This window comes from Mercurialis annua, linkage group LG1-X (genome assembly GCF_937616625.2).
Source record: "Mercurialis annua linkage group LG1-X, ddMerAnnu1.2, whole genome shotgun sequence".
Classification (NCBI taxonomy): Eukaryota; Viridiplantae; Streptophyta; class Magnoliopsida; order Malpighiales; family Euphorbiaceae; genus Mercurialis; species Mercurialis annua.
The window spans coordinates 41,973,669-41,996,660 of NC_065570.1; the positions used below are offsets into that span (position 1 = coordinate 41,973,669).

General features: G+C 35.5%; 1 protein-coding gene and 1 non-coding gene across 2 annotated transcripts; one reads left to right on the top strand and one right to left on the bottom strand.

Moving 5' to 3' along the window:
• Positions 1–4,297: 4,297 nt before the first annotated feature.
• LOC126666434 (small nucleolar RNA R71) lies at positions 4,298–4,404 on the bottom strand. The gene has a single exon (XR_007637934.1). It is a non-coding gene; the product is annotated as a small nucleolar RNA R71 (small nucleolar RNA).
• Positions 4,405–4,492: 88 nt separating this feature from the next.
• Positions 4,493–5,805, top strand: LOC126669854 (uncharacterized). Its single transcript, XM_050363423.1, has 2 exons — positions 4,493–5,108; positions 5,189–5,805. Exons 1-2 carry the CDS (start codon positions 4,493–4,495, stop codon positions 5,803–5,805), a joined length of 1,233 nt encoding a protein of 410 aa, XP_050219380.1.
• Positions 5,806–22,992: the final 17,187 nt, after the last annotated feature.

The window sequence follows — 22,992 nt, forward strand, 5'->3', positions numbered from 1 at the left end:
TTGTAAATAATTCGAACTCTAGGGGCAAAATAATTTCAACTTTACCAAATATTCAAAAACATTAAATCATATCATATGGACTGAGTTAAAATATTTTTGGGCCTTTAAAAATATTTAAAATAATTATTTTTACGGTTTTTAGTGAAAAATCGCAAAATTCACTTTTAACACGTAAAATTGCCAAAAATCACATTTAAGGCAAACACATAGCAAATCACATTTTTACCCTTATAAATTCATCACGTGAATTTATTCACTATTTTCGAGGTCCTAATCAATTAAAATCGGACACTAGCGAAAATAGACACTAATAATTCTACGGGGTATTACAATGGGAGTGGTTGTTCCGAAACCCGTAGCAAGCCTTAAATTCCATTATAAATTTTTTGAGGAAACCAAAACATTTTTGAACATTTTAAAAACTCTGTTTAACACGTTATGGTTTAAAAACAATCATGAAATTTTGCTAATAAATACCACCTTATTTATTACATTCCAGTTTCATAACCATGTCATCATGGCATACTATACAACTTTATTTAAATGGCATAACATCACACTTATAATGCCATAAACATCCTCGTGCAGTCATCCTGACCTTTTTACAACATACACATTATAACATCATAGTTTAAGTTGTTTAAAACATAAAACATAAGAGTCTGACATGATTATTAACTTACTATAGTTCATGTCTAAGTCTAACTGCAACTCTGGATAATTAAGAAAAGTCATCATGCTTTATTCAAACCAGGACTTTCAGAGCAAGAATTGGAAGTACTCATGCTACAGACTATTCCTCGGTGAAGTTCGTTCCTGAAAAATAATCTCACCACGTGGGTCAGATAAAATCTGTTGAATGTGTACAAAATATATAAATAAACTTTAATATGAAAGCAATGCATCCAAATTACTGATTCATATGATATTCTAAACCACGATTCTGTTCCTACGTGCTTTCAAAATAAGAACATAAATTTATTTCATATTATTCCACACCAGTTGCGTTAATCACGTAGGCCGCACAGTAATGCTATCGCCATTGGCCGTATTTATTTTTCTTTTTGTACTTTTTCCAGACAAATTTAATTTAACGCATATGAGAGTCCTAGGCCCTTCTTACAATACAACGGATTTCGGCTGTACATAAATATTGTTGCCAACATACTTTTAGGTTCAACCACTAAGATCTCGGCCGTACGCTTGACCGACCTGGGGTCGTATATCCCTCGTTACCTCTTAAGATCCGTAAGGACATTCTAGGTACTTTACCGTAGAACTCCTACCATAAGTCTAACCTGTCTCCTCAGACTACCTAGACCGTCATCCGGACTCGATTACAGCCACATGCAAACAAATTCTAAAATGCAATACTGGTGATCATGCAGCACTATTTCCACCCAATAGTGAGCATGTTTCAATGAATTTAAATCGATTTCAAAACTATTTATATAAGTTCATGCGATTTAAATTCAAAATAAAATAAAGCATTTACAAACGTGTAAATCAGTTCATAAACATTTTTAATACTAATATTCATCAATATAAATTTTAAACACACTCACAACTTGTTTTTCCCCAAAAATATACTCCCGTGGAAATATTAAAGCCTTTGCTCGTCGGTATCCGTGGCAATTGATAAGCTATTATTTTACGTAGTTTTTATAACATTTATTCGCTAGTTTGTAGTACTTATGCATAAAATAAGAGTTTATATAGTTAGGATTTCGTGTTTTGTAGTTTTTATAAATAAATATTAAATCTTATCATTTTTGGAGTATTTATGATTGAAACAGGGTCAAATAGTCAAAGCTAGAAGAATTCAGAAAACCAGAGCCAAACCCAAGCCTGACCGGTTCGAGTTGAACCGAACCGGTCCAAGAAACGAAGGACAGAAGGTTAGCCAGCCTCCAGCCGGTCCACGACTTCAAGCCGGCCAAGGGCCGGCTGAGACATGGATACGCGCGAAATCACGTTCGCATGGGAAAAAGGCAAAAAAAATTCTGAAGTTATCACATCGGACTTTCCATAATGAACAAAAATTGCATTCACACTCAAGAGAAGTGATCCTTATTGACTTGCACACAAAGAAATGAGTTTTGACAATAAGTTATAAGCTCATTAAGGGAAGAAGCTATGCTCTTTTGGAAATAAGACAAGATAAAGATTGGTCCACTCAAGGAGATTATGGAAGAACTTGATCATTACTCCACTTTCAAAGGAAAGAAGATATTCACAACTTGATCTTCACTCAAGTTTTATATGGAAGGATGACATCTTTGGCTTGAACTCCAGTCCAAGTGACTCTATAAATAGACCCCATTTGTGTAAAGAAAAGATATACCGCTTAGTGTATACTTAGGTTCAGACACCAAAAATACTCTTTAGTATAGATTATTTCTATCTTTTATTTCTCATGGACTCAAGGTGTAACTTATCTATTGTCATAATCCATATGACAATGGGTAACTAAACCTTTCGTTCGAGTGTTGATATGAACGTTTATTTATATAATTGATTGACTTTGGATATTTTGGTGATTTATCGTGTTTCGATTATTGAACTTAATGATTGGATTAAATTGAGAAGTTGATTCATGATGCATGTTTAGTTAACTAATTGAGAAATTGTTAATTAAATAGACCTAAGTAATCGGAACTTAAAGGACAACGCCACGAGAGTGGGTTGGAATTTAAGTAATCTTGAGTTTTCTTCATAATCACAAATTAGTTGGTTAATTGATTTTTAATAACACGATAGTGAGTTAATTATCGATTAATTAATAGGTATTAAAATTTGGTGTTGATTAATATTCTTCATGCTTGAATGTTTTTGATCAATTCATTCATTGCCCTATGTTTTAATTATTGACTCGAGAGAACTTAGTTTTAATAGATCAGTTAATCAACAACGTATGAATTAATAACATGAGAGTGAGTTAATGAATACGTGTTCTTAAGGGTTTTCTTAATAAATATCTTTTAATCATTTGACTAGGTTCATTATAACATGAGAGTGAGTAATTTGCCTATTAATTGGTTATTTTTTTTATTTTTATCTATAGTAATTCGAGAGTATAGGTGCTTTAGACTAACTTGAACTATAATTTTGGCATTACAACTGAGTTGTGATCATTTCGGTGTTTGAGGCTCGAGAGAGCGGTATTCGATGTTTTAGAATAGCTCGATTCTTGATAATCACTAATATATTCATTGTTCATGATTTTATATTCTTATTCGGATTTATCAACCCTTGAACCTTTTACTCTTATTATTTACAACTATTAATCATTAAATCATTTTAACTTTATTGATTTTAATTACTTTAATTTATTTGTTAATTGGTTACTTTTAATTATTTTGGTTACAAAATCTCAAACCATTTTCGTAGCTAACCAGTCAAAAGAATTCTCTAAATTAGTCGTTAAATTTACTGTCTCTTTGGGATCGATATCCGTACTTCCGGATTATATTACTTGCGCGATACCGTCACTTGCGGTTTAGCATCAACAAGTTTTTGGCGCCGTTGCCGGGGACAATTGCGTATTTAATAGATTAAGAGTCAAGAATACTTGGGTGTGTTAGCATTTATTTTTATTTACTTTATTTTATTGGATTTTACTTGTGGTATTGTTGTTTTTGTTTTGTGCAGAAAATTTGATCCAGCGTATGCACAATACACGTCGATCCAAACTTCCGCTAGAACCTTTTCAACAGGACCTCACCAGTTTCGAGAGAAGTATTCGAAAATCATCCCAAAAATTAGATACTATGGGGGATGAAGCTAGACATCATGACGGGTATGTCCCGCCATTTGCAAATGTTGATATGATTCCACCTCACCATCCACAAAATGTTGAGATAGCACCAATTCAGCAAAGGCAACAAAGGAATCGAAACAGACAACAACAACAAGCACCTTAAAGGTGCACTTTGAGTGAATTCTTTTTACCAGATGTTGATCATGCTAATTTTGGATATTTTGCACCACCAATCCAGGCAAATACTTTTGAGATCAAAACTAGCATGATTACTCTACTTGAGAATCGATGCCAATTTTATGAGTTGACAAGCGAAGATCCAAATGCGCATATTTCAAAAAATTTAGAGTTATGCAATACATTCAAGATTCCCAATGTGACGGAGGATCAAATCAAGCTTCGATTTTTTCCATTCTCCTTGCGAGATAAGGCACGAGCATGGATTCAATCTATAGCTAGCAATTCCATCACTACGTGGAGACAACTTGCACAATCTTTTCTCAACAAATACTTTCCTTTGTTTTGGGGAAGACCGCAAGATTGACGAAAGAAATTATAGATTTCTTTCAACATGATGGAGAAGCTTTATATGAGGCATGAGACAGATTCAATGAATTTCAGCGAAGTTACCCACATCATCACCTCTAGAAGGAACATTTAATTCAAATATTTTATAATGGAATTAATGAGCATACTAGAGCTACTATTGATGCAGCTTCAGGAGGCTCAATCATGAGGAAGACGTATCAAGAAGCTCTTGCATTGCTAGATGAGTTGGCAATGTATAGCAGTTCTTGGCCTACAGAGAGGGTGAGGCAGTTAACCCAAAGGGGCATGATAACACTAGAGCAAATCCAAGAGTTGGAGGCAATAAAAGCAAGGAACGCTGCTTTTCAAGCTCAAGTGGAGTCGTATAAAAGGCAAGTAGGTCAAAGGAATGCTCCGGTGGCAGCAGTTCAAGCAGGGTGTGACTTATGTGGAGAGTTTAGTCACTCAGGAGGAGAATGCTTAGTTACTGGACATGCCACAAATGACCAAGTTAATTACGTTGGAGGACAAAGCCAAGGTAACGATCCATATTCAAACACCTATAATCCAGAATGGGAGAATCATTTAAATTTTGCCTGGAAGGAAACGAATCATGTGGATCAAGCCAACGCAAATACTCAATCAAGTGCGGGAAGTTCCAATTTTCAATCGGCAACCACTACCAACCTAACCAAGGTAACTTTAACTCTCACAACTATGGAGGTAGACCGCAATATCCTTCCGAATTCCAACAAAACAGGGATCAAGATGAAGGGAGCAAGCTTGATAAAATATTGGAGAAAATGGAGCAATTCGAGAGGTTTGAAGTGGAAGCGCGACAAAAAGAAAAAAATCAAGCATCTGCTTTCCATAATCTCGAGGCACAAATATCATAATTAGCAAGCTCTATCCAAGGTAGAACCCAAGGTGGTTTACCCTCTACTACCGAAACTAATCCAATTGAGTTTTTGAAAGCTATCACACTTCGAAGTAGCAAGGTTTTTGATGATCCTCATGGTAAGAAACCTATCGAAGTTAATGATGAGTCAAGTGCTAATGAGGCAAGTTCGAGTAAGTCAAAGGTTAGTGAAGAGGTCGTGGTTGAAGTTGAGGCTCCTTATGTTAGACCACCACCACCACCTCCGTATGTTCCTAAGGTACCGTTTCCAAGTCGACTCAAGAAGACACTAGATAACCAAAAATTGCATAAATTCTTGGACATCTTCAAGAAACTACAAACCAACATAAGTCTAGCAGATGTTTTGCATGAAATGCCTCAATACGCGAAGTTTCTCAAAGACATAATCATGAACAAGCGGAGCTGGGACAAAAAAGGCACTATTTCATTGACTGAAAATTGCAGCTCAATCATCTCAAGCAAGTTGCCTATCAAATTGCAAGATCCAGGGATTTTCACTATTTCTTGCTCAATTGGCACTTCTACTTCTCTCAATTGTCTTTGTAATTTGGGTGCAAGTATAAATCTAATGCCTCTGCCTTTTCAGAAATTTATGTAGAAATCAATCGGTAAAGGAAACCTCCATGATGCTCCAATTAGCCGACCATTCACTCAAGAAACCGCATGGAGTAGTAGAAGACGTGCTAGTAAAAGTGGGCAAGTTCATCTTCCCTGTGGACTTTGTCGTGCTAGATTATATGGTTGACAAGGATTGCCCAATGATTCTCGGGCGGCCATTTTTGAACACGGGGCGGGCGTTGATTGATGTTCATGCTAGAAAAGTCACTTTGAGAACGAATGAGGAAAGTGTGAAGCTTGACATGAGGCATAATGATTGTTTTTAAATACTGTTATTACATAATCGAATATATATTTGTATGAAAGGATTTCAGGTTTTCAAGTTTTTTTAACTTTATAAATGTAAATAGTATTATGAAACCATCTCAGTATATCTGACCCTGTTGTTTTCCCAATTTTTCCAGGTTTATGATTTTGAAAGCTTTGGTTGATCTCCGACTTCTTTGATTCTTTGGATGTTCTTTTGTTTTTAATAAAACTAGTCAAAATGTTTTATACTCTTAGATTGCAATAGAACTAGTCAGTCTTTATGATTATTTATACTTTGGTTTGTCGGAGTAGTCCGACTGTTTTATATTGATGTTGGCATATCATACTTTGGATTCAGTCGTATATATAAGGCATGTTGTTGGACTCTCGGGTTTGATCCGAGCATTTGATTTATATAATTGTTTATATAAACTGATAGACTTAGGTGGGGGTCTCGGTTGCCCCCGAGTAGTGGTTTTCTTACAGGTTTATATATTTGTGTTGTTATCCTATGGGTTTCTATACAACCATACCCATACCCTAGCACCAGTCACGGTATCTGAATTTTGGTCGTGACAATATGCCATAGTAATCATCATATTTGCTAAAATTACATAATTTAGGGTGTATGTAGTTTATTTGCCAATTTTAGCCATAACATTGCCATGCTAGACTTATTAATTTAATTGCTAAATTGACATGAAATTGTTGATAGGTAAGTAAGTAAGTTGTAATTAACTGTTTTTTCTCATATCCAGAAACCCAATTGATTAAAATCTCTAGAATGCATGTTTATAAATGTTTTTAGCTATTTTCCATGAAAAATACCCAAAACTAGTTGCTGTAAGTTTTATATTTTTTGTTCAAATCACCTTAAAACACTTCCAGACTGTTATTTTTGAATTCCTTTTCGATTTCATGTGTTTTTGCCTATTTTTGCACGAAAACGGAGCTGAAACGAGTGCGAATCGAGCTAAAAATGAACCAGACAATTGTTGAGAAACGAGCTGCTGTCTGCTGCCCAGAACCTCTACCACCAACTACAAACGGCGGCGCTGCCTATCGCCAAATTTTAGATTTCTTCGTCCCTGCATTTCTAGAGTTTGTTCCCAAATTCCACAATTTAGATCCAGTTAGGTTTCTGGGCTCGTTTGAGCTTGGAATTAGGTCCAGTTCGAACCCAGATTTATTGTTTTTAATTTACTTTACTTTTCAACTTTGTAACGGGCCAAGCCCAATGTAAAAAGGTCCCATAAGTCCAATAATGTAACATAGTGTATAATTGGGCCCACGAGCCCGAGCCTAGCAAAGCAACAACTTCCAAATAAGATTCTGGGTTAAACCAAACTCGGAATAAACTCCGGATCAAACCAATAGAACCAAATTGACGAGACGCACAACTCTCGTGATCTGACCAAGAATTGGTTTCAACCTGACCGATGGTCAAAACCCGTGCGAGTTTTAGGCACTCAAAGTCAACGAGGTTAAAAAGTATCCCTAACCTTGTGTGTATACCAAACTGCCCCTGAGCATGCCTATAGTGTTTACCGCTTTCCAAAAGCATTTCAATTAACCGGTTAAAAAACTAATCACATAAATTAGCCAATTAATGCAATTCCAGCCTATCACTTAGATATCATAGGACTGCCATGAAATGAGTAGTAACATTCGTATAGGTTTTTCAAGAGTCACTAATAAAATCAATCAATCAAACGTTTACATCCGGTTTAAGCTTTGTGCATGTAAAATATCCAGACCATTCAGACTTTTGTTTCTTATTAGAAACCTATAAGGTTAGATGTATGTTTAGGAGTATCTGCTACTTGCCTCAAATAACAGTCCAGCTCGAGTCATATGCGCATGAAACGTGTTTGCTGCTTTCATACTTGTATATTTACAGCTTTCATATCCTGTGAATTTCATATACTGTTTAGATGAGATTAACGCAAATATATCCGGTAAATAAAACTGGTAACCGATAAGTCAAGCACACGAGACTCGAGGAGGTCCACGAACCCTATTATTTGGTTCAATGCACAGTAATCTTACCCATTAGCAAGTAAGGTTACCTAGTCGGTTAAAAGGCATTTCCTAATTGAATTATGTGACGACTTCATTTTTAAAATCCACTTCCAGATCGAGAAGTCAGCCATAAGCCTTGGGCGAGCGGCCTCCGAACCCCGCTCCACTGACGCTCGTAAATTATCGATTCCATCTCCATTTAAAAAAACACTTCATCTCCCTTTTAAATTGATTAATAATATAACATATTTATCAGACTTACGTTAGGGTTTTCCCAACATAATCCATTAGAATTATGTCACTTCTTATTATCAATAACTTACAGTTTCTTTAATGATTTAGTTGATTTAATAATGAGTATTAAGTATTTCAAATTCATTGGTTAAATTACCATTTTGGTGTTTGAAGTTTGCAAAATTGGATTAATTGTGCCTAAACTGTTCAATGTAGTTATTTTATCTGAATTCAATCTTTAAATCGTACAGATTGACACATAAACCTCTAAAGACTTGGGATTAGTTCGATTTTTCAAACATTTATTAGCAAAGTCATTGATTTGTTTTATGGATTATTTGCCATAATTACGCTTCAGTCCAACAATTTTATCACAATACGTTAATTTAGTCCTTGAAATCTTCCATAAGACCAATAGATTGTCACCCGACTATTTTTCTACAAAAATCATCATTGTATCATTCAGATCCTAATTGCATATACATGTGCCTAAAAATTTCCACAACATGACATAAACAAATTACAAACAACTATAGTTTCTTTCACGGTCTCAATATTGAAATCTCTTTATCAGTTTTATTAAAGTAAGACACATTATTAATACATGGGCATGACCATAAATTTCTTTCATTTTTAGATGTTCTTATGAATGAACAAAACTTTTGAACTTTAAATAATTTACCAAAATTTATTGTAAAACATATACAATTAATACGAGTAAAATAACAATAGAAAGTATGAATTATGTCTTTTTAATTTTTTTTTAATGAATAATATGTGTATTCAAGTCACAAGAACTGACAAAAATCAATTCAAAGTTTACGCAAAAACGTTGCACACTCAAGGTGGCATACTAAAGATTACGGCTTAGAGGAAAGCCAGAAACAGTCAAGATCCAAAAAATAGAATTCAATAAGGATTCTTATAGAATTCCAAACCCGAGTAAGGAAACTCCCTATTACATTTTTTTGTAAAGAAAAACAACCTTTATAAAAAAAGTAAAAAAATAAGCATATATTTATCTTACGACTTGTTTTGGAAATCTCTCCCATTTCTACATCTAAAATATCCCAAACCACAAAAAACCACAAAATCTACCATAATTGTCAATAAGAACCTCTTGGAATAATATTCTGTCATTATATCATAAAAACCACAAATGAGGAAGGGAAGATCCAAACCATATCTAACTTTTGCAGAATGACACACCAGATACTTCTAGCAAAACCACAGTGAATACAAATATGGTCTTGCGATTCCATAACACCACAGAAAATGTATAAAGAGTTCTCAACAAGGATAATCAAACGTCATGCCAAAAGAATCTAACGAAGAAACTCTATTATGCTAATCAAATAAATAACTTAACTCGAGGTGGCGCTTTAAAATTATGAACATTCAAAAATGGCGCCAAAGTGCATGAAATTGTCTCTTCTAGAGCCCCTACAACCAGACCACCCAGTGGCACCACCCCATCTACTATTCCGTCAATAGTAGCTCTTCCTATCCCCTAAACACCAGCAGTTGAAACAATCCTCCCAAAAATCAGAGTCCTCCACTACGGAAGTAGGAACCCGTGTTGTAGCAGCCTGAGCAGCATGTCTAAGAGCTATAGTGGTACCCACACCCACACTGCAGTTTGTAGCGAGAAAACTGAAAAAAGATGTTGACGTAAAGACTTTAGAACTTGAATTCCACCATACTTTGTCTAGCTAACCCAAACGAGGATCAAGCTGAAAATAGAAAGAAAATCACTATGGAATAACAACTCCGCTCTTCTCAATCGACGCATCCACCGCCAAAAAAACTCCAAAAGACACTAATAGTAACCTGCTTTTGATTTGAAAGATTAAAGAACCGATGGATCAAAATGCAAATCGGACCATTTCTCATCCAATTGTTATTCCAAAGAGAGATAGAAGTTCTTTCACCAACATTATATTTCAAATTGCTGATAAAGACTCCCCATACTTGTTTATTGTAACAACGTGATTTCCTAATATCTTTCCAAATAAAATACATTTTCTTAGCATCATCAATCAACAAGAAATTCCAATCAACAACATGAGAATAACTAGAAATAATAAACCAAAGCGAGCCACTATTGTTAATTCTCAATTCCCATATCCATTTTAAAATAAGATTTTAATTTCTGACATTAAGATTGGAAAATTTCAGACCCCCATTTTCATAATCATAACAAATAATTTTTTAAGAAATTTTATTCAAAACACGAGAAAAAACATCACCCTTTAAAAAAAAAACGCATCATATATGACTCTAACTGATTCCGAACAGAGGCAAACATGCTAAACAAAGATATAAAATAAAACAAAACACTGAAAAGAACTAATTTAATGAGCACTAACCCGCATGCAGAATAAAGCAAGGAGTCATTCCATAACGCTCGACGCAATTTAAACGGGCAACAAAATCCCAAAAAAATTAGTAGAGAGCTTTCTATTTGGAGAAAGGAAGGCCCACATATTTAATTGATAAAAATTAATCTTGCAGCCAACCGTTGGCACAGCTACTAACAAATTTATCTCATTGGCATTAATTCTCATATTTAAGCTTCTATGAAAATTATGTGTAAATTTATAATGAATTCATAATGGAACGGAGAAAGTACAAATTAGGCAGAGCTTTGCAAAAATATTATTTAAAAAAATATTATTACTTAATGATTTTGATAATATTTAACAATTTATCATTCTCGGAAGAAAAAGTTAATATTATACTTTAAGCCTCAATAACTTATTTATTGCTTCTTTCTAAATCAATTAATTAATTTCCATTATAATTATATTTAGTTTGTGGAATAAAACACACATGGAAAAATATAATTAAATATTTTTTATTTCATAAAAATTTATAACATACATTTTATAAATGTATTATTCCTCCGTTCCAATATTGTCCATTTTCTAATTATCACAGTTTTTTTAAGAGACTATCATATATTTTAAAAAAATAAAATTAATCTTTAAACATTATTTTTTTCACTTTTTCTACTAAACTCTTATTTAATAGTCGTTAATTTTCATCTACTTGTATATTTTAAAAAAAAAACAAAAACAAATACTAGCTCATTAGTGGATTTTAAATAATAATAATTTAAAAAAACCAATTATAAGAATTATTATTTATTAAAACAAGAAAGTTTTGAAAAAAAAAATAGAAAAATTGGACAATTCTATTGAGAGAGAACAGGTTAATTTATTTAAATATAAACCAAAGTGACCAACGAGCTGTAATTCAATGGTATGAGTGCCGCACATCGCACCAAACTGTTAAGGTCGTGGGTTCAAATCCTCCCTCCTCAAACACTCCCCCTTCCCCAATTATCAAAAAAATAAAAAATAACCAAAGTGATAAATAGCTACCACATATAAAATAATTACAGATTGAAAAAATAACTAGTTAGCATTAGTGTTCCGAGTTTAAATTATGTCAAGCTTTAGTTTGAGCTTGAACATAATACTATACATGCTCAAGATCCAATTTGAACTCGACTGATTCATAAACTCGAGCTACTCGAGCTCAGCTTGAGTATATTAAAAACAATAAAAAAGTATTTTCATGTATATATTTTTCACTATAAAATATATAATTGAGCAATTTATATGATATATATACACATAAATAAGAGGTATGAAAAGCTAACATAATGACAAATTTATCAACTTTTTATTTTTAAAAAGCCCGTTTAGACTAGTGAGGCTTATGAATTGAAACTCGAGCTCAGCTTAAGATGAAGATCGACTCGAAGTTGTCTCAAATTTTTCGAACTGATATTGATTTTTTTATCGATCTCAATTATACGAGGAGTCTAACTAACGAATTATAACTTAAATGCTATAAGCATTGGATAACAAATTATTGAGAACGTAAGTTTAATTCCTCGCATACATACTTTTCCTCTTCGATTATCAAAAAAACTTACGAATAGGCCAACTCATTTATGCCTCTAGTTAGTTTGGACTAAAATGTATAGAAATCTAGGCGGTGAGGAGATGAGGTAGCTAGTAAATCTTTGCAATTTCCCGTTTTGGAGATGTGGGTATAGAAGCATTAATTGCCTTTATCAGTTTATCCTAACCCTAAAATGCAGTAAATGAGAAAGCAGAACACTGCATATATTGTACGTAAATACAACATCGTATATTACCTTAGCATTATTTCTTTCCTTTACTTCTAAATTTTATCGCATGGAAATTTGTTTTCTGACACATTTTTTATAGGTTTCAATAAATTATCCTCATTAACTATTATCAGGCTCCATTAATTTTGCCACCTTAGCATCAAATTATAATTTAATTTTGTTTTTTTTTATAAATTTAATAAAAAAATAGCAGTAATCATAGTCCAATTTCTTTTTATTTATGAATCGTAGTCCAATTTAAAAATTATATGTTTAAATGATATATAATAGGACACATTTAAAATTATTTATGTAAAACTATAAAATAGTAATTCTAATTTAAATATTCATAAAATGATATATAATATATTAAAATTGATTTAGAAGAATTATTATCTAAAACTATAAAAAAAGTGAGCTTTCAGAAAGTATACATAAAACATTCTTTAATTTATTTTTGAAAACACAATAAAATACATATCAAGTTAAATAATTATTAAACTTGATTTAAATTACCCTGAATCTTTTAAAATGGGTATAAATTGAGGAATTTAAAATAAAATAAGAAAAAATATTCAATTTTCTTAGACAATCCATAATGCAATGATAAATTGGCATGCTAATGCTATAATTTAATATTAAAACATAAAATTTAACTTCAATGCAATGCTATACTACATGCTAAATTTAGCATATGCTATATTGCATATTAAATGTAGCACTCATTATAGCATATGCTAAAGTTGAACAATCAATCAAAATTCATTTTTAAATATGATTCTACTATTTTTTTCTTTGCGTTGTTTTTTATTTATTTTTATTTTAAATTTAATGCTCTTTTTTTTATTTTTACGATCTCGATTGATTAAATTTTTTAATTTTAGACCGCTCGCCAACATATTAAAATATTTTATTTTTAATTTATTGATTCACATAGCAATTCTATTTAAAATAACTCATTATTATATCAAATAAAAAAATAATTATCATTTCACTACTATATATCAGCCATTTTGCGACGGACAATTCCGTCGCAAATACGCTTTTGCGACGGAATTTATCCGTCGCAAAATTTCTGGTCGCTAAAAGAATAGCGACCAGAGGATCGCAAAAATGGCGACGGACAGTCAGTCGCCATATCCAAAAACACTGTCGCCAAAGGGAGACGAATTGGCGACGGATTATATATTTTGCAACGGATAAATTCCATTTCAAAATATATATTTTTTGCGACGGAAATATTATTTGCGACAGATCTGTATCCGTCGCAAAATGGCATTATTTGCAACGGCCAGTTCCGTCGCAGAGTGCCCTTATTTGGAGACATATTAAGGCTATTCGCGACGGAACGTCCGTCGCAAAATCCGTCACAATTTGGACAAAAAAATTCTGTTTTTCGTCCGTTTCCCTGTTTTATTCACGACGATTATAACCTGTAAAATCTACTATTTGCAATTCTTAGTAAAACTCAATTTCCGAAAAGAACCCTTTCATATAAAAACATGTTATATTTTACATATCGTAACAAAATGTATAAATCAAGAAAATACAAAATGTATAAAGTGACAAAATACTAAATGTCAGAAATACAAACATGACACTACAAAGTCGGAGTGTCGTCATCGTCTGAAGGACCTGGGGGTGGGGGTGGGCGATACTGCGGAGAAAAGTCTGCATCATCTTCACCATCTCAACCTGAATAATCTCGGCCATCCTCTCATTGGTTCTCGCCTGCTGGGCACGGAGATCCTCCACCTCAGTGGTAATCTGGCGCAGTCCATCCTGGATCCCTGCCTGCACACGCCGCTCGATCTCCTCCTCAGTTCGCTGTGACTGTGTGGACCTGGTCCTCGCCCTACTAGACGTCGTCGTATCCACATACGCACTAGTCGCTGAACCCAACCTGTAGACACGCCGCTTCTTGTTGACGCCCTCGATATCCAGAAATAACTGGGTCTCGTCGACTTCCGCTGTGCTAGAAGAACCACCATCTCCAGTCGGCGGCTGTGATGCAGCAGCAAGTCTCTGAGAAATTGCATCTTACAGAAAGATTGAAAAACATATCACAAAACGGCTACAAACGTATAACATATGAAATGTAAGTATAATTCCTAACAAAAATTCGGCAGCATTTCCTCTATAATTTGATCAACACCCATTTTTCAAGGACATCTTGCAAACATATAGATTTCATATACAACCCACCGGCTGTTAACACACCTAATCTAACATTTAGAATTTAAATTAAAACACATTTTACACTAATTTATTATAACACTTGAGTAAAGTAGAACAACTACTAATATTATATAGGTTCATGACTTACACTCATGTCATGGGCCATCTTGTCTACCATGACACCCTTATCAGCTTTCGTGGAGTGCATCCGAGTGTACAGCTCCGTTGCGGTAGGCTTGCGGCCGAGCTCTTCAGCCTAAAATAAAAACATTATAACTTGTTAGTTCATCAGAAAATCAGAAAATAAAAGATAGTTGTAAATAAAAAAGAATTCTAGAAACAAACCAACACATCCATATGTCGGATGGCGGAACGAGATCCCCCTGTATGGCGTACTGGTCCGGAACCGGCTTCACCAGGCTCGCTCATCTGATTAGTGCGAGCTACATCGGACTTCTTCTTCTCGTCCTCTAACGCCCAGAAGGCCTTCCAGGAATCCTAGATATCTTAGTTGATCGAGGTATGTTTTTCGTCCTTCTCTCTCATCATGTGAATAACGTCCTTGTATCGGTTGGCAGCATGCGTCATGAATACACTTCTGATGACATCATCGCTGTAATCCGCCGTATCCCACTAGTATTCCTTCTGCAAAACATAAACACCAAGTTTGAGTTAGTAATTTTGCGTTAGTCTAAATTCAAACTTTAAAATTAACAATTTATTACCTTAAGTTCCTCCCAATAGAAATCTGTCTGCTCTGCAGTCAGAAACCGCCAGGCTCGCCCATTCTCGAACCAGCACTTTCTAAAGATCTCCCGCATAGACCGAGAGATTGGTCCAGAGTTCAACAGCCTCTTCCTGCGAGGTTACAATAAACTTTTACATTCTATAGCAAAACGATAAAAAAAATTAAACTAAAAATTTACATTCTTACCTGCTGGCGTCTGGGAAACACAGTGCCCTCCCCTGGGCATCCAGCTCTGCACGGGGATCTCCTGGCTGTCAGGGCTGAACAGGGGGTGCCGCCTCCACCTCCTATTGCTGACCCTGAACAGGGATGTCCTCAACAGGGGCACGCACAGCTGGGTTACCCTGACCACGGCCTCTAGCTGGGTTACCCCGACGTCCCCGACCTCTAGTCGGATCACCTGAACCACCCTGCCCTCTCATACCTGCAGACATTAAAATACGTTTCGTTCCACATATAACAATTTAATACATTGTTAAAGAATACATTATAACAAAACATTACAGAAAAATACATTATAAAAAAAATACATTGTTAATTGTTAACAATTTAATATATTTAAATTAACTAATACATTTAATATAACTAATTTATTACAATAATAAATGAATACAACTAACAAAAACTGCAAAAATATCTAAAACGTCAGTCAAGTTGTTCTTCATCTTCGTCTGATGAGGATGGCGGAAATTCTTCTTCTTCATCTTCAGTAGGAGGGATTTGCAACGCATCTTTTTCGGTCACCTCATTCAGGTCAGCTAAATTTGTAGGATTGTCGTCCGTTTCAACTATAAGGGGATTTTCTTCAATGTCCTCTTGAAAGGTCGGGATAATCGCATCGGGCATGTCAAGTTCTGATCGTGCCTTAATTTTGCAAACTGCCCACCAATTTATTTTGTCCCGTCTTCTACTTGGATATGGAAGGTAATGAACTTTGTCAGCCTGTTCTGCCAAGATGAACGGTTCGTATTTATTGTACCTGCGTCTGTGATTAACATCTACCAAGTTGTATGGATTGGTAGTGTCTGTGCCTGTATCCGTAGGGTCGAACCATTCACATTTAAATTGACAGTCTGCTTCATTGGTAGAGCTGGATACTCTAACTCAATTATGTCTGTTAACACTCCATAAAAGTCATTTTCACCCTCAACATATTTTGTTCCCCTTACGCAGACACCGCTATTCATTGTAAGTTGATCTTGCCCATATTCCTGAGTAAGAAAGTTGAAGCCGTTTACGTAGTATCCCTTATATGTGGTGACCTTTCTACATGGTCCCTTTGCGAGACTTAGAATAAACGGATTAGTACAGACACTTGGATCTTTCACCTGTGGGGAGTTAGAAGTTTGTAAGATTTATAAACCTTATTATAAAAATGAAAGTCCATTGTTATAAGATACATACATATTGTTCGAACCAAGAGGCGAAATCACTTTCCAGCACTCTTTCAATTTCTGCTTCACTTATGTCACTATTCCTTTCGCGCAACCCGGCCACAAAAACCCTTTAAATGGAAGAGGCCCAAACTACATCAAATTCTAGCAAATATGTGAAATATTACACTATATTTAAATGCTTACTTTCGATGATCTTCAATTTCGGAACAATTCAGAAGAACATAGGTCCGAGCAACGATGATCTCAACGTCTTCAAGATATCTCCTACCGCTACCACGCAACGGCTTTCCCTTAGGTTTAAAAATTCCCAGTCTGTCGGCATCGTCATCGATATCCATATCACAAGTTTAATTTCTTCCCAAACGCGCGGGTAACATCGGATCACCTTCAGCAAAATAATAGGATGCAAATTTAGCGATTTTTTCTTGCAGATATCCACTACTAATGCTCCCTTCCACCCTACCTTTATTAATGACCTTTTTTTTCAATTTCCTCAAATATCTGGAACCGGATATTAATATTAGTAAGCATTTCCTATAATCATATATATATTGAACAGATGGATACGAGAAAAAACCATAACTAATTGATTACCTTTCAATTGGATACATCCAGCGATACTGAACCGGTGCTGCCATCATAGCTTCATACGGAAGATGCACGGGGAGATGCTCCATAGAGTCAAAAAAGCTGGGTGGAAATATACGTTCCAACTTACACAGGATTTTTGGGATCTCAGTTTCCATACGGTTTAGATCTTCCTATGACAGTGACGTGGAAGTTAACTCCCTGAAGAAGATACTTAACTTTGTTAGAGGCTCCCACACGTTTTTCGGAAGTAGCTTCTGAAGGGCGATTGGCAGAAGTCGTTGCACAAAAACATGGCAGTCATGACTTTTCATTCCATGCATTTTCAGCCCCTTTAGATCAACACATCTAGACAAGTTTGACGCGTACCCGTCTGGAAACTTTATTTTCTGAATCCACTCAAGCAAAACTCGTTTTGAATCCCTATCCAAAGTATACATTGCCTTTGGAAATCTCCCAGTTGCCGGATCTTTAGCTAACCCTGGCCGATCATAGATGTCGTCCAACTCTTCACGAGATTTTGCATGGTCTTTTGTTTTCCCGGGGACATTGGGAACGGTATTAAAAATGTTATCGAAGACATTTTTCTCAATGTGCATGACATCGAGATTGTGACGTATTACATTCGTTCTCCAATAAGGCAAATCCCAAAAGATACTTTTTTTATTCCACCCATGATCTTTTGACAGTAATGCATTAGTAACTTTTGCACCAGGCTCAAGTGCCTTCTTAAACCCCAGTCGATCAATCTCTGCTAACAGTTCATCTCCAGTCTCACCCCTGCAAACCTTTTGCCGATCTCTCGTTTCCTCTTACGGAAATCAGTAACATTTCGACGGAATTGGTGATTCGGAGGCAAAAACTTGCGATGGCAATCAAACCACGATTGTTTACCGCTTTTATCCAGTGTAAATGCATCGGTTTTTTCCATGCAGTGCTCCAACCAGACAACATAGAATAAGCGGGAAAGTCATTTATTGTCCACATAAGAGCCGCTTTTAGTTGAAAATTCTGACGCTTATGAACGTCATATGTCTAGACTCCACATTCCCACAGTTGGTTCAACTCTGCAATCAGCGGCTGTAGGAAGATATCCATTAGGTGTTTCGGGTTTCTAGGCCCCGGTACCAAAACTGTTAAAAACAGAAACTCATCCTTCATGCACATGCCTGGGGGAGATTGTACGGCGTCAAAATGACCGGCCACGAGGAATACTGCTGCCCAAAATTGGTAAATGGATGAAACCCATCAGAGCATAAACCTAATCTGATATTTCTCCCTTCATCGGCAAACTCAGAATGCAGTTCACTAAAACGTTTCCAAGCCGGAGAGTCGGACGGGTGGCACATCTTATCACCATCCATCTCGTGGTCTGCGTGCTACGTCATATGCCGAGCAGTGGCTTTCGAAGCGTACAACCTCTGTAGCCTCGGAGTTATTGGAAAATAGAACATTTTACTATATGGCACGTTAGCCTTTCTTTTTGCGAATTTTCCGTGGGTCACAGGTATCCACCGCACATAATTACAAACTTTGCAGTGCGTTAGATCCGCGTCGTCCCCCCAATAAATCATACAGTTATAGAAACAACAGTCAATAACCTCAACTGGCAACCCCAAACCTTTGACCAGCTTCTTAATTTTAGCAAAATTCGTTGGCATCTTGTTGTCCTCTGGGAGCAGCTCCTGTATCAATCCGCAGACGTCGTCAACTAAAGCTACTGAACCCTTATGTCGACACTTGATCTCCATCACTTTAGCAGATGCAGAAAATGGAGAGTGTCTGCTATTCCCAGGCCATATGTCTTCTTCAGCCGCACGCATCATATTATAAAATTTTTGAGCTTCATCATTCGGGAGCTCATCTTCAGGAAACGTTATTTCTGGACTGGCCGCATCAAGAATCATTCTTTGAGCGGAACTGAACTCACCTGGCCCCTCATTTTCATAGTCGAACTCAACATCCTGCTCTGGTAACTGTGCAAGGGGAGGTGGATTCAAAACGCTCCCCTCGCCATGAAAAACCCATACTTGGTAACCTTTCACGAACCCATTCTTCAATAGATGGAATTCCACCTCATCTATCCCGATAACTTGTATTTCGACAACCTCTCTTAGGGCAGGGGCATTTTATCTGTACTCCACTCATACAAGTCGGATGCCGTAATGCAAACCGGATAAACTCCTTCACATGATCCTTGTACCATGTGGTTAGCAACCCGTTTGTGTGGCTCTTGTACATCCAACTGCGATCTGTCTCTATTTCTGTAGCGCGGATAATTAGAGATGGGGTTTTCACTCGAGATAAGCAAAGTCAATGTAATTGACTACTGAAAAGGTAGGGCCCTATCCCATTCGCAAAACAGGCGCCCCGTAACCCGACCACGATATATGCCTAGCAACGGAGAAAAATATTCGGCAGCCTTCCGGCGTCGTTCTCCCTCAGTGCGATATTTAGTATATGAGTTGTAACGCTAATTATATATTCCTCGAGGAATAAGCGTTACAAAACTTATACTAAACATCCACCCGGAGAACAAACGCTGGAGAACAACCAAATATTTTTCTACCGCTACTAGACATATATGTTTTTTCGTGATCGAGTTACGGAAGAACAAGTTTTGTGAACTGTACAAACTGTACAATCCCGTGTCGTTCAATCTCTTGAACACACGGGACGGGAACTCTACGGCTAGGTTTACGATTTTATTCGGTGGGAATAAAATCGAGGTTTATTTAGGTTGATTATCGTAAATAAAATCGATTCCAACTAAAATAAATCAAATTAATTAAGCGATAAAACCTACTTGTTGAAGGGCAGAACTGCAAAGAGAAGGTGAAACGTCCGGATCAATCGGAACCACGGTGTGCGGGCTATCAGCGACTGTCAGACCTATCATGGTAAATAAAAATACGTATTAATAAAAAAAGTTAGTAAAAAATCGGCAGCACTTCACCTAAAAATGAGCATCACCCATTTTTCAGGGAAAATAACAATACACAAAACCACCAAACTTATCGCAAATAATTGAAAGAGTAATTGATTAGCTTAAATTATTATCTAATCTAATTAAATAATTAAATTAAACAACAAACTAATAAATTGTTAACAATTAAACAACTTATAATATAATCATCTAATTAACTTAATTTAATCAACTAACAATAACAAAAATATTAACAAGCAACTTTACTAAACAATTTTTAAAAAACAACATAATTTTATTGAAATTAATATATTTTATTTTAACAATTCAACTTATTTCTAATATAATTTTTAAAACATAAAATTAACCATATCAACCTAAAATCCTATAACTAAAATAATCTAATTTATAATCAACCTATAATTAATATAATAATTAACTTAAACATTATTTAACCTAATTTTATTAAATTTTACTCAATTTGATTTAATCCAATTATACTTGGCCAAATGAGTGACTTAATAGTTTAATAATACTAAAAATGAATTCAACATAATTTGCATTAAATTAGCCTAATTATTAAATAATTTAAAAACAGAAAAATAAATTAATTATTAAATAATTTAAAAACAAAAAATTAAATATAAAATATACTATAATTTAATTTAAACTAACATAATAAATTTAACATAAACTAACCTAATTTAAACTAACATAATCAAATTTAACATAAACTAACCTGATGAAATCTAAATTAATTAATATACATATATATATATTAACTAATTTAATAAATAAAAAAAACTAACCTATGCTAATAGTCAGTTGGCGGTGGACGGAGGAGAGGAGGAGAAAGAAGGTGCCGGAGAAGAGGGGAGGTTGGCGCGGCTGTGGCAGAAAACGGAGAAGAGTGGCGCGGACAGAGAACTGCGGCGAGCAGCAGGGAAAGGCGGGGAGCAGTAGGGAACGACGGCGAGCAGGAGACGGCGGAGTGCAGCAGAAAACGGAGAGCAGCAGTTTTTGGGTTTGATTTTTTGAAAATAGAAGAATGGAAGAAGAAGAAACGAGTAGTAGTTTTTTAGGTCAAAAATTTGCGACGGACGCCGTATTCCATCACAAATGGTGCTTAATGAAACGAGCCGTTTCATTAAGCGCCTTTTGCGACGGAACAAGTAGTCTGTCGCAAATATTTTTGCGACGGACACCTCTGGTTCGTTTCATTCGACAAGGTATTTAGCGACGGATATTGTTAATCCGTCGCTAAATAATTGGGAGTTTGAAATGGCGGGAGTTGTCCTGCCAAAAAGGCGACGGAGCGGGAGCTTTCCCGCCAGCATTTTCAAGGGAATCAGCGACAAAATTGTCTTCCGTCGCCGATTCCGTCGCAAAAAAAGGATATTTGCGACAGATGTTTCGTCCGTCGCAAATATCCGTCGCAAAACGTAAGATTTATAGTAGTGTTTGTTCCATATTGCCAAGCCGAAAAGCATCACTCCTGTGCGTGGTCATAGTATATTGTAAAAAATTATAAACATATGATTAAATTTTTACAATATAATAAAAATAATAATAAATAATTGTCATAGTAAGCAATTATAGCATTTATTTTAATATTTTGCATTGGAGTTAAAATTAAAAAATTATGCTAAATTTAGCATTTTGTCATTTTTTTCATGCTAAATTTAGCATAAAAAGTAGCACTCCATTGTGGATGCTCTTAGAACCTGAATCTTCCCCAATAACTTCTCTTCTATGAATATTTTTGAAATGTAATAGTACAGTAAAAAAAGCCTCGCCATGCAAAACCCTAAACCCTTCCTCCCTAACCAAAACCCTTACTCTAACCACCATAAAACCACCGCCTTCAGCCACCACCAATACCAAACAACAAACCCTTTCAACACAGTTGCTCGCCCGCAACTTATTGGACCAAGACAATCTTCAAATGCAGCTGCAAACCCTCAATCTCAGGTGATTTACTTTGAGAAGTTTCCTCGGAACTAGAATCCATATAACCTGGAAAAGCCTTTGCTAAATACAAGGTTTATGGTAGGGTTTCTCTTGCTCAGAAACTATCAAAACGAGGGTGTAGTTTTTTATTTTTCAGACCAGTTAATGGCTCTGAGCTGGATTGGATTCTATCACAGCTGTGATTATCATTGGGAAATTCAGGTTGCCAGCCTATAACTCTCTATACTCTGGTTTTTAAATCAAGCTATTAAGACAATTCCCAAGGCTCCGTTAGTGCAGAAGTAGAATTTGGTTGTGCATCAATCTCTTCGAGATAGCATATCTTATGCGAATGTGATTAAACCAGTTAATACCAGTGTTAATTCTCATAGTACAACACTTGTTGCCAAGATCAACCTTAATCTGGATCAAAATAAGGTAGCTGACAGTAAAATGGATTGGATAGAACAATTAATTGTGGCAAGAGTTATCTTAGTCCAATCCGTCATGCAGACAAAAACTTACTTATTGTACATGGAAGTAATTTTTGATAATGTTTATATCATGGGGGGGGGGGGGGGGGTTGTTGGATTCTTATTGCCTTTGATTCTATTTTGGATGCTACGTTGTTTAGATGGAAAGTCCAAAAAATTAATGGATTTTTTCCATTCTGTTGCGAAAGGTATTGATTTTAACTCCCCTACTCTCTATATAACATGACTCTCGATTTT

Coding starts and splice junctions, on each gene's coding strand:
- LOC126669854 (XM_050363423.1), top strand. CDS start 4,493: ATGAGGAAGACGTATCAAGAAGCTCTTGCATTGCTAGATGAGTTGGCA. Junction 5,109..5,188: donor AAAATGGAGCAATTCGAGAG/GTTTGAAGTGGA, acceptor TATCATAATTAG/CAAGCTCTATCCAAGGTAGA.